General features: G+C 33.6%; 2 protein-coding genes across 2 annotated transcripts; one reads left to right on the top strand and one right to left on the bottom strand.

Annotated features, from left to right (window-relative positions):
* Positions 1 to 5,198: 5,198 nt before the first annotated feature.
* On the bottom strand, positions 5,199 to 8,729 carry LOC142525227 (uncharacterized). The gene is made up of 5 exons (XM_075629440.1): positions 8,616 to 8,729; positions 7,493 to 7,663; positions 5,850 to 6,723; positions 5,512 to 5,633; positions 5,199 to 5,434 (listed from the first exon to the last, which is right to left on the bottom strand). Exons 2-5 carry the CDS (start codon positions 7,624 to 7,626, stop codon positions 5,326 to 5,328), a joined length of 1,239 nt encoding a protein of 412 aa, XP_075485555.1. The 5' UTR covers positions 7,627 to 7,663; positions 8,616 to 8,729; the 3' UTR covers positions 5,199 to 5,325.
* A 998-nt stretch (positions 8,730 to 9,727) lies between these two features.
* Positions 9,728 to 10,793, top strand: LOC142524582 (uncharacterized). The gene is made up of 2 exons (XM_075628620.1): positions 9,728 to 10,138; positions 10,243 to 10,793. The coding sequence occupies exons 1-2, from the start codon at positions 9,952 to 9,954 to the stop codon at positions 10,752 to 10,754; spliced, it is 699 nt and encodes a 232-aa protein (XP_075484735.1). The 5' UTR covers positions 9,728 to 9,951; the 3' UTR covers positions 10,755 to 10,793.
* Positions 10,794 to 12,501: the final 1,708 nt, after the last annotated feature.

Below are 12,501 nucleotides of genomic sequence, written 5' to 3'. Positions count from 1 at the left end.
GTCATACATGAATAATCTTAATTACTTTAATCACAAGTTATCTACTTTTTCAATACAAAATTATTAAAAATTAATAATTGTGTGATTAGGACACGTGACAATGAATCAAAATTAAGGTCTTCGGAAATAAATTTTCATCTAAAATGTTACAAATACTACAACATGCACGAAAAATAAATAAACCTACTTTTACGACATTTTTTTTGTTTCGTTTTATTTAATTTTAGAGAAATTAAGGCACATGGTAAAATATAAAAAGAGTAATTATGGGACGACAGATATGAAATAAAATCATATATTGATTATACCATGTGTCAGTTAATTTTTGCAGCATGTTTTTAATTATCTTCAATATTAACTCATTGTACAGTTATACAAAGCTGGCGGGAATTTTATGTTTCTGTTTTTGCATTAAAAATACAAAAAAAAACGTATATTAAATTAAATATTCTAAGTTCCTAATTATTTCCTTATTTAGCATGTTTATATATATATATATATATATATATATATATATATATATATATATATGACCGAGTGCTTACCGCATTACCAAAAGCAGCAGCTCAAGCAACACGATTTGATCGTTCTACCAAGCAGAGACAATTATAGCACCCAACAAAATATATATATATATATATGTTATGTCATCCATCAATCGTGTGGATCTATGTGTCCACCTATGAGGTGATACTCAACTATTGAATGTGATGAATAATATCCAAATTGTATATAAGTTCAATAGGTGTATATCAGTTTATTTGTAGACACGGAGGTGAATATATATATATCACTAAAGATATTGTATGAAAATATGAATATGCAACAGTATAACAGCATGACTGGCATATCAAAGATAATTTAATTTGTCGAATTCAATCAAATAAAACGTAATAATCACCAATTAAAAATCAAGATTATCTATCATAATGCCGTGTCAATCACTCAAGTAATGTCAAACTTTAAGTAGATCAACAACCCATAGAGATTTTCCTTTTTTTTGTGACACCCATTTTTAACTTATATAATTCAATAAAAAATTTATATAAATACATGTAATAAGATAAAAAAATTAGAAGGTGATAATAAAGTTTAATTATTTTTGTGGAAATATTATATAAACTTGGATGATTTTTAGAGGTAATTTGATGTCTTTATTTGCATTCTTACCAACAAATAACTGAGAAATTCAAATGACATATGAATTCGATATTGTATCATATATCTGGTAAGAAATCATACAAATGATGTCCATTAATATATATAATTCAAACCTATATATATATAATTCAGACAACATTTCCATCTGAATTAAACGTGTAAATGTTTAGAAAAATAAATAAATAAATACACAATAATCACCAATCAAACCCGTGGAAAACTTCACATCAAACACAATTTCCTCTTCGTGGACCCGCCATTGACGATCACATATTTGACTTCGACGGTTCGGAAGAACGATTCGATCTCTTCTCCGGAAACGGTCTCGAAGAACTGCAACTCACGCAGTTTTGTCCTGCATGAATCTGCCACCATCCGCCGTGGCTTTTTGGGCGGCGGGGGACAGCTGAGCATCGCCGGAATCATATGGCGTGGAGATCTTGGCGTGTGGCATTCTTCTTCATCTGCAACGCAGCTTTGAGCTGTGGTGTTTTCATCATTTGCAGCAGAAGAATTGTTATCAGAAATCTGCGTGCGATTGATCTTGATGAGTGGAGGAAGGTGTAATTCAAGATCTGTGGACATGGTTAATTCTTTGCTGGGGTGAGAAACGGAGAAGATGATAGTAAAATGAGGTGTATGTATATATATAGAGAGAGAAGGGTGGGTGAGGCTGGTGAATATATACATAACGTGATAATTATTCTTTTCTTGATCTTTATATATATATATATATATATATATATATATATATATATATATATATATATATCAATTTGGTAAATTAATTTGAGGGAGAATAAGATTTTTGGCTTTGCACATTTTTTATTTTTATCAAATTTTCGGTCAGTTCTCGATTTCAATCGTCTAATTAATAAATTTTTTTCAATTTTAATCACTTTTCATCAAGTGCTGACATACAATGTAGTCAGGAGTATTCGATGTCACATCAACAATTCACGACATCATTTTAGAATTCCGATGGAAATGACTAAAAGGGGAAAAAAATTGGTCATTAAAACTATAAATTGACTAAAATATCTATTAGGAAATGAACAATGTTATTCTCCCTAAAATTAATGAATTGGTAAATCATGATCGAGAAGCCTAACAATTAAATAATGACAAATTTGATTTCATTAAAAATATTTGAATTTAATTAAGAAACCGACGAGTAATTCACAAACAAACTAAAATTATAAAATAAAACATTATGAAACGTATTTTATAATTTTTATTCGATTATAAAAATCTCGTTTACGATTTAAAATTGTAACATAAAAATATAATTTTCATATCCACTATTCATAAACTAATCATGAAAATGAAATATATTATAAAAAGCTTGTGTGACGGTATCACGAATTTTTATCTGTGAGACGGGTCAACACTACCGATATTCACAATAAAAAGTAATACTTTTAACATAAAAAGTAATATTTTTTTATGGATGACCTAAATAAAACATTCGTCTCACAAAATACAACCTGCGATATCGTTTCACACAAATTTTTGTCATTATAAAAATTGGGAATAAGTTATTATTATTATTATTTTGGAGAGTGGCGTGCAATGGAAGGTAATCGAGAGAGAGTGAAGAAAAAGATGAGAAATCTTTATTAATTTTAACAACTTTTTGTAACATGATGATGACCAACTCCAACTGCATCTATTTCTGTGCTTTCTTCTTTTTGCATGCCACCTTAATTTCACAAATTCTTTGGCTTCATATTGCCTGCAAGCCTACCATTTTCTCCTCTTCTTCTTTTTTTTCTTAAAAAAAAAATTAAAAAAAAACATAATAATTAACTAGGTTACTTTGAAAACCAGCTAAAATAATTGCAATGATCATCATAAAGATTTCTTGCAATTTTTACATGGCCAATATTTATTATTTACAAACTGCCAATTAAAAATATAATAAGTTTTTTTTAGTCAAGATAGAAATATTGATTTATGTTTATACCGTTGGCTATTAAATGACCATCTTCGAAATTATTTATTTCCAACTATGTATGATCCGTTTTATGTTTAAAATGAAAAGCTGACAATTTTAACATAAAATGTAACATATTTTTGTGCTCCTTGCAATCTATGAGAATCGAACTCCTGACCTTGACTCTGATACCAATTATAGGATCGAGCGTTTGCCGCTTTACAAAAAGTTATAGCTAGTAGTAATGGTGCAACTCAAATTTTTTAAACCGCACAACTGGTCAAGCACCTCGGTTCGATCAATCTACCAAGCAGGGACAATTATTGCACCCAACCATATGTGAGACAGTTTGACGTGATTTTTTTATAGTATATATATACTAAGATGCATTGGATTCATCCAAAAAGATAGTTATCAATATTGTTGGTCATATTATTCTGATTATTCTCTATGTTTCTTAAAAGCAAATAAGTTAATATTGAATGCATGCATGAGTTGTCACATTTAATCCACACAGCTAAGATATTCATTATTAGTAAGTACCTAATATTCTTTATTGCCCAAATAATGCTACTTCTCTACCTGTGACAAATTAAGCATCAATTTATTTATTTATTTATTTATATTTATATGATATATGTATAAAAAAATGATTATTCGGATCCACAGAGGACATTTTTTTTGGCTTTTGCAGACCGTTTTGCGATTTATTCGCTTTTGGGGATTTGTTAAGTGAGGAAGTTTATAAGTTGCGGTTTTCCAAAAAACCTAAAAGCGTTAAATTTAATATGGCACCCCACCACCACCGTCACACGCGCTTTATGCAGAGGCGAGGGTGTGAACTGAATATATATATATATATATATATATATATATATATATATATTTGATGTGCATGAAAAAATCGTCTTGGTAGCAATGTTTCGTTCATCTCATCTTATATACCAAACAATCTTTCGTCGAACGTAACAGTTTTTGTGCATATCTTGGTGAATAAGTCAGATACACGAGAGTAAAATTTTAGAAATGTAAATTATGATTTTGTTAGTTTTATTGACGAGGAAATATTCGTTTTTCTTCAGAGGAAAATCCAGCAAAGGTTTGAAACAAATTATGGACCATACTTCTATGTCACGCTTCATCCTCGCAATTTGTGGTCACAAACGCAAAACATTCATAATGTCAAACACACACACACACACAGACACACACACACGTTGGATCCAATCAAGGAAGATAAGAAGAGTGGACATAAAATATATTTAAGAATTTTACGACTTTTCGATTTTTATTTTTAAAACATAAAATATACTTATAATTATACAAGATTTGTAACAATTTTCTATGGTAATCTCCATATATATTATATATGACGTAGAGTGTGGAACATGGCTAACAACCAAATCTCACCACTAATACATAAAAATAGTGTATATTTTTTTGTTTTGGTTTACCAAATATCCAACCACCGCCCTTCTCCAAATGAATCTTTTCACGTGAACTCTCTCTTAATCCATTTGCATTAAATTACATTTATTTTTTAGCCATACTCAACCAAATCATATAAATATATATAAACAAGATACATAGCAAGATCTTATTAGTATACTATACGGGGAACTTAAAATTTGATGAGAAATTGATATAGAAGCAACTTAGAATACAAAATGACATTTTCTAAAAATATATAAAAAAAATTGATGGAAAATAAAAGATTTTGATGGCATGGAATCACGTGCAATGATTAATGTTTGTTTGGGGTGAAAGAAATGAACATATGAAAGACAACTCACAAGTACCACATGATTTTACCTTTATTCCTTGGGAAGGTTTGCTTAAATCGTATTAGAATCCATTACCATATACAATTATTCCCCAGATCCTTTTCCGGCATCTCACTTATAACCCTTTTTTTTTTTTTGTGCTTTCGAAGTTTCAAGTGCTATGGCGGACTGCCCAACCTAATGGCGGCTCACGTGAGCTGTCTCGCCAGCCCGTTTTCACATCTCTACACCCTATCAGTCCCGCCCGCTACAGCCCGCAAATGCAGAAAACGAAGTGTTTGCATATATATCGACAAATGCAGAATAAAACATGGGGGGTAAGTAATTATGGTAAAAAAGAAGTAAAATTCGTTCGTTCAATGTTGTCGGTCACATAGGGAAAAACAAAAGCATTAAGCAGGAGAAACCTTAAAACCTATTCTAACACCTGAAACATGACAGGTCTTATTCCGTCCAAAACCTTAAAAATGCAGAAATAAAGGTCTTGATAAATGCCAGGACGTCATAATTTTCAGGTCGAACGGGTCTCTCAGATTCATCTTCCTGAGTTTCACTGCCCATGAATTCAAACTTCTTTAGATAAGGTTAACACGAATGAGAAATGGATGCATGTGGAATGCTGAGACATACCTATCGATTCTATCCAGAATCAGGTCACTCGCAGTCTGTAAACTGGTATTTTCGCAATCACCTGACTTTCTTTTGACCGACGTTGAGTCTTTGGTAATGAAGCTTTCAGTGGAATCAACATCCTGCAGAATTAAAGAAAGCGTGAACAAACACACAGATGCTCATGTACTATGACAAGAAAATTTACCAATTAAAAGCAGATGATATTAACTACAGTAATCAAGATTCAGGATATTTGGTTGCGAAAATTTAAAGGCATTATGATCAACGAGTATGGCCGCACCAAAAGATTGAATAAGAAAGTCGAAACGAGACTCCCATTTTAGATAAAGACTAACCTTAGTCCCATCAGGCATGGAGCCCTTGGATTCGACATTCTTGACATCAACCACATTAAGCCCACCGGTTACCACTTCTGATGAATTTGGACCTTCCAAAGAAGGGATTTGGAGAATTAGCCCCACTTTCTCCTCCCCATATTCATGATTCTGTTCCAATTCCAAATCTTGATTCTTTTTCCCGTCGTTCTCAATAACCAGAGAATTCGAACTTTCCATGGATTGCATTTTCTCTTGCTGTATTGCTTTATCTTGCAATGTTTCTACATCCATGTCATGAATTGTCGGAAAAATAGGCCTCAGTGGAAACGTCTCCACTACAACATTAGATCTCATACGAGATGTTATGACTTGAGATGTTTCTACTTTGTCTCTCTCTTTCTGTCCATCCGGAAACGACATAACTACTGACTCGGTATATGTTCGCTGTCTGAACTCTTTGACTTTTTCTCCGCTGACTCCCTCATCATCGCTATTAACATATTGCTCGCTACCATGCCTCTGACTTCCAGGTCCACCAAATTTATGGCCAGATGGGAGAGTACTCTCTTCACTATAGGCTTGATGATGAATGGGAACGGCATCAATCACAACAGAATCAAATTCTTGATTTTTTTCACAGGCCTCACTCCCATTAACAGCATTTGCGAATATTGACGGATCAGTTTTAGGTTCGATAGATAAAGATCCTAGTGGGTGTTGTTCGATAAAAACAGAATAGTCATAATCGTCCACAAGCACTTTAGGTGGAGCTAATACTCTATTCTCTTGGATAATCTCCCGAACAATTTCTCGCACAGTATAGAAAGAGCCACCAACTTCTTTGTGCGTAAGATTGAGTGAAGGAAAATTCCCGTTATTCAATTTTTGATACCTGCAAGCAGTTACAATAAAAACATATAACTAAATGTGACAAACCTAAAGGGTATCAGTCATCACTAATATAACAAAATTACACGAGAAGCATCAAGTTAGCAATGAAAAATAAATGGCAATCATACTCATTCATTTTTCCAGCCCCAAACAAGAATAACCACACATGGAAAATCCCCATCTAATGTTAAATCGAGAAATAGATAGCTGTCACTTGTCGGTAGATAAATGAAATAAAAAATATGATATTTTGAACTAAGAAAAGCTAACATTTATACAAAAACGAAGAATATCTTAGAGGCAAGACTCAACTCTATGCTATAACGTGAGTTTTAAGTAGGACAATCAATCAATACGATATCAGACTCATGCTAAGAGCCGCAATATCAACTCGAGGCACTCCACTTAGCAGAACTGAGAGCATCTACTTCAAGAAAAAGTGAACAAAGATAGAATACCTGATCTTCTCTCATGCAAGTAAAGCTTGTACATGCAGTCATGCACTAAGGAATCCCCTCTCACTACCAATCTAAAAAATGAACATATTCCATCCGATGGTTGAGGAAGCCTTGACTGACGCAAACTTCAAGCTTATATATGACTATTAAGAAAACTTCTTGTTCCTCATATAATATGAAGTGGGATGGAGGAGAGAGAATATAGAAAGAATTGGATAGTAGCTGATGTTCCGGCTCATTCGACATGTATGATTGCAAAATATGCAGTTGTAGTAACAGGCTTTAAAAGAACAATAAGCATATAGAGATTACTTCTTTATGTAAGATTCAACCATATCCTTTCGCTCTTCTTTGGAGCGCCTAATCCGAGACTTCTTTCTCCCCGAATCATTGCTTGTAGCAAGGGCAAATGCCTGCCCAACCCAGCCACCTTTAATTGCATGCATGGCCTAGGTAAGGTTTAGCAAGGCCAAAGACCAAAATCTACAACATGAAGGAAAAAGAGAGCTTCAACAAAATTTCGTCTAGGGAGTGTCTATCTATGCGTACAGAAATATGGCATATGACATATGTTTTGTAGCAAAATATCTCAAACAGAAACCATATAAATATTCCATTCTAACAAGCGAATTATTGCTAAAGAATCCAGTTAGTTCACATAGTGAATTTCAAATTGACTGCCTCTTAGAGTACAATTGTTGCAAGAGCATGTCTTAACAAAATTGATGCCACTCCGGCCGCTTAGATATGTTCAAACACCAGAAAACATGCATAGATTTCTTGGGATGTTGGTGTCCTCCCATAATAAAAGACCAAGTTCAATAAAAGAAAAGATGTTATTATCTCACCTATTACAATTTTCTAAAAAAAAAAGGTCGAACGAAAGGAGAATTAAGAAGTTAGAAGAATGCTGCTTAAAAGTTTGACCACCCAAAATACATTAAGCCACACACACACATTGCCAAACTCGATAACAATGAACTAGAAAATCAAGAAACAGAGAATGCCACCAAAGTGTTGCTCTCATCAAGATTTGGAAAGTAGGGATAAATTCAATTTAAGGGGCCATTCATTAGATTTGAGGCCGAAGCTCAAATATTTTGAAAATCTGCTTTAAAAAACGACTTCAAGATCCCAAACATTTAAAAATTTGAGTAACTTGAAGATCCCGCTATCCGTTCATAATGTAGATACGCGTAAAAAGGGAGAAAAGGGTAGGGGGAAATCAAAGCCACACAGAATCAGCATCTCCTCATTAGAAACCAAAATAAGAACAACAAAGTTCGCAAATTTTCCTCAGAATGTCAATTTTGCCTCATTTTAGCATCCAACAGCAGAAAAATGAGAGCAAAATCAAGAACAAGTTCAAATGGCTTTCCCCGTAGTATAAAATACCAGTTCACTCGAAGAAAAAGAAACAAAATCTATAAAATACCTTAGCAAGAGAGGAAGAGGAGCAGGGGTTTGCTAGCTGTGGGCTTCGAAATTTGAGTGTCAGCATTTAACCTTAAAACCCTACTATTTTCAAATATTATTATATTAAATATAAATATATAAATCATTTGGAAATTCTCTGCCCCCCAATTTCACTTGGGATTTAATCTAATCTAATATTTTATTGGATAAAATGTTTAGGATATATTTTGGATTTTATTTATAAAAAAATTATCACTTAAAGATAAACATAGATTAAAAAAGTACATGAACAGTTTTGATATGCTGCATACCTAACGTGCACACTTATGTGAGCACCGATGATGTGTCAATCACCCATTCATCACATCCAATAAGTGAGTGACACCTCATCGGTGCTCACATAAGTGTGCACGGTAAGTGAACAACATATCAAAACTATATAAATAAATAGTTTTGATATGCTGCATACCTAACACACTTATGTGAGCACCGATGAGGTGTCAATCAAAATTAAATGTATCATTCAGTTGTTAAAAATGGTAAGTATTCAGCTTATATTATACTTTATGTGCATTTAATACTTACCAACCATTATACTTTAACAAAATTAAATGTATCACTCAAAAAAAAAAATTAATGTAATGAGTATGTCTCTTGTGAGACGGTATCACGAATCTTTATCTGTGATACGAGTCGACTCTACCGATATTCACAATAAAATGAAATATTTTAGCATAAAAAATAATATTTTTTAATGGATGACCCAAATAAGATATATGTCTTACAAAATACGACACATGGGATCGTTTCACACAATATTTTGTCAAACGTAATAAGGTTTGTATTGATACAATCTCTCTATTTTTTTCCCCCTTAAAATATAGAATTAAGAATACGAGTTTTGAATTGAATGTCGATTTTCACTTTTCTTGTAACATAAAAAAAATCAATATTTTTTACATGATGTCGATATAATATTTAAATACACAATTTTACGTCAACATTCATGTGGAAAAAAAAAAGACAAAACATATAGTACCAAGAATCCAAGACAAATGACAAATGTAAAATTTAGATAACCAGTTATATGATAGCTGTGGTGCCATTGGAATTCTTACAGGTTGATTTCTCACCACTAAAAAAATGAAAAGCTGTAATGAAATCTCATCCACAAAAAACATGGAAACCCAAACATGCAAAGAATATTACAGAAAAATAATGATTACCCTTCAAAGAATCAGTCATACTCCACGGAACATGCATAATTGGAAGAAATTCTGGAAGGCTTGCAGACTAATTAAATTTTAGTATTTACTGTTCTACGGATTCTTGATCGAAGTGAGTGTGGATCGGAGATGGTGAAATGCCTTTGTGTGTCAAATTTTGCACTTTCGTGTGGTTGGAAGAGAGATTTATGTCCCCCACAGAGCTTGTTCAAATGGGATTTTGGCCAAAACAGAAGCCAAAAGGCTGACCCGAAATATTACGAAGAAATTGATCTTCCTTTCCCTACTTCACTCGTCTCCAAAACATTCCTGAAAGGTAAATATTATGTTCTCCCCAAATTTTTAAATACTTCTGTGTTCAGAGGATATATTTTTTTTGTTGATTTATGTGTCTAAACTCGTTTTAAATAATTAACCAAGGCAAGGAACTAAAATGCTGCTACAAGGCAACGATTGACGGATTCAGTGCCACTGATTTTCACAACAAATGTGACTTCAAAGGTCCTTGTGTCATCATTGCCCACACGGACAAATCCTTCAAATTTGGAGCCTTTAACCCCGAAGGCTACAGGAGCACAGATGACTACTACGACACTTTCGACGCCTTTCTCTTTTACTGGATCGAAGACCAGCTGTTTATCTTGCCTAAAGTTGGTGGTAGCGGTGCAGCCTTATTCGACTATGCGCGAGGCGGCCCACAATTCGGGGCCGATGGGTTGCTCATTGGGCCACCTCTAGCTCCGGTGATGGGAGGGTTTGCCGGGCCGGATACGAACTCGGGTGTCGGGGATTTGAGGCAGGCCAAGTCTAGGTTGGGGCTGTCTTATGCTAAAAGGCATGATGGGAAGGAATCATTGTTTGGTGATGAGTCTAAGGCAATTCTTCAAGAAGTGTTGTTGTTTTGTAGCCCTCAAATTGCCAGTTTGTACTGACATGGTACTTATTATAATATTTTTTATCTGACATTATACTTTCACTAATTAATCATTTAAAATATCATAATTGTTTGTTTAATAGAACGTATATTCAACATAGGATACCAAAAGATACTGGAGTAGGTCTCTTGTGAGACGGTCTCACAAATCTTTATCTGTGTGACGGGTCAATTCTACTGATATTCACAATAAAAAGTAATACTCTAATCATAAAAGTAATACTTTTTCATGGATGACCTAAATAAGAGATCTGTCTCACAAAATACGACCCGTGAGACCATCTCACTCAAGTTTTTGTCAAGACTTTGATATTTTATCTTTTTAAAGTTCACATTAAACATGAAATAAACGTTATTCATGAAACGAACTCAAAATTTGAAAAATAGACACAGAAGAAAGTAAAAGGGGGTGGGTAGCATTGTTTTAGCATTAAGAAACTTCTAAAATAGTAAATTGTCGGATGGATTGGGTCTTATAGTGCAGCCCACTTTCCTTGTCCAACATGCTTTAAGAATTTGGGCTTCTTGGCCCATTGAAGATAGCAAAAATCGACCAACCCCAAAGTCATGCTTACATCTTACAACCATCAAAGGCACAACAAACTTCAATGCGTGGTCCTCAATCGATCATTCAATTCAAACTAGCTCAAAATCTAAATATGTTCATTTTTTTTTTTGTTATATACATACTTAAAATACTATAGTATATAATATAAATTTATTTTCATGTTACACCTTGGAGTACCACGTTCTCAATGGGGAATCCTCGAGAACAAAAATGGGTATTATTTTTATTTTATTTTTTTCGATCCGAAGGAATTTTAAAATAAATAAGACAATTGTTGAGTGTGAAAATGGATAAATGACATACATAATAAGATTATATGTATAAAATATACTCGTATCCATCGCATTAATAGAATGGACCAATAATGTATAAACAAGAGTGGATATTGACCCCCACACTACGCGTTGGCACTTTTAATGGTGTGTAAGCAAAGGCAGGATATGCATTGACCAAGTATGATAGATAGCTATGGATCGATGGGTGGGAACTAATAATACAAATTATCGAGATACATCACTAAAAGGTTTGATTGAATTATAAGTATTTGAAGGTGTTAGAGCCGATTACGCCCCAGAACACTTATATTTATGGAGGAGGTTGTTGATACCTGAGAAGTATATAGGTCGTCTCATAGCTCAAGTCAATATAAGAATCAGTTCGAGTCTCATCATTAGAACCGCAAAAAGTAAAGAGTATAATCAAACTCTTCTAAGCTTGAATGAGCCCGGACTCTCAGATTAACTCAGACAGTATAACAAAACTTAGATATAGATCAGAGATTCTATTCACAGTACATAACGGTCATTGCCCGAGCACTCCGGGGCAAATGCCAATCCTAGGCCCATAAGTATGGGAAGTCATGGTGTGAGATCAATGACATATCATTCAACACACACAAGATTGATGTGATGGTACAAGAGACAATATAGGGTATCAGTTGTGGTAATGTCAGAAAGTAGGACATGAATAGCCAGCCATCACGCTCCTAGGAGAAGCAGGAAACTAAAAATAAGATCATCATTACTCATGTCTTTATAAATACCCAAGTTTTATTAATTATGAGATATTAAATTCACTTATTGTTTCCCACGAATACTCGATATATATTCTCTAATTTGCATTTTTCTTGCAGAAAATGCTTGACGGACTTGGGCGTCGAAGTGGCTACGCTTGAAAA

The sequence above is a fragment of the Primulina tabacum genome, chromosome 14 (assembly GCF_025594145.1).
Source record: "Primulina tabacum isolate GXHZ01 chromosome 14, ASM2559414v2, whole genome shotgun sequence".
Taxonomy (NCBI): domain Eukaryota; kingdom Viridiplantae; phylum Streptophyta; class Magnoliopsida; order Lamiales; family Gesneriaceae; genus Primulina; species Primulina tabacum.
The sequence above is the reverse complement of the archived record's forward strand: the minus strand, read 5'-3'. Positions and strand labels throughout refer to the sequence as shown.

Excerpts from the sequence above, each read along its gene's own strand:
- LOC142524582 (XM_075628620.1), top strand. The coding sequence starts at position 9,952 with ATGGTGAAATGCCTTTGTGTGTCAAATTTTGCACTTTCGTGTGGTTGG. Across the intron at positions 10,139-10,242 it reads CTCCAAAACATTCCTGAAAG|GCAAGGAACTAAAATGCTGC; the intron begins GTAAATATTATG and ends TAATTAACCAAG.
- LOC142525227 (XM_075629440.1), bottom strand. The coding sequence starts at position 7,626 with ATGCATGCAATTAAAGGTGGCTGGGTTGGGCAGGCATTTGCCCTTGCT. Across the intron at positions 6,724-7,492 it reads GTTGAATCTTACATAAAGAA|GTATCAAAAATTGAATAACG; the intron begins GTAATCTCTATA and ends AACTGCTTGCAG. Across the intron at positions 5,435-5,511 it reads ATTCTGGATAGAATCGATAG|TGAAACTCAGGAAGATGAAT; the intron begins GTATGTCTCAGC and ends ATTCATGGGCAG.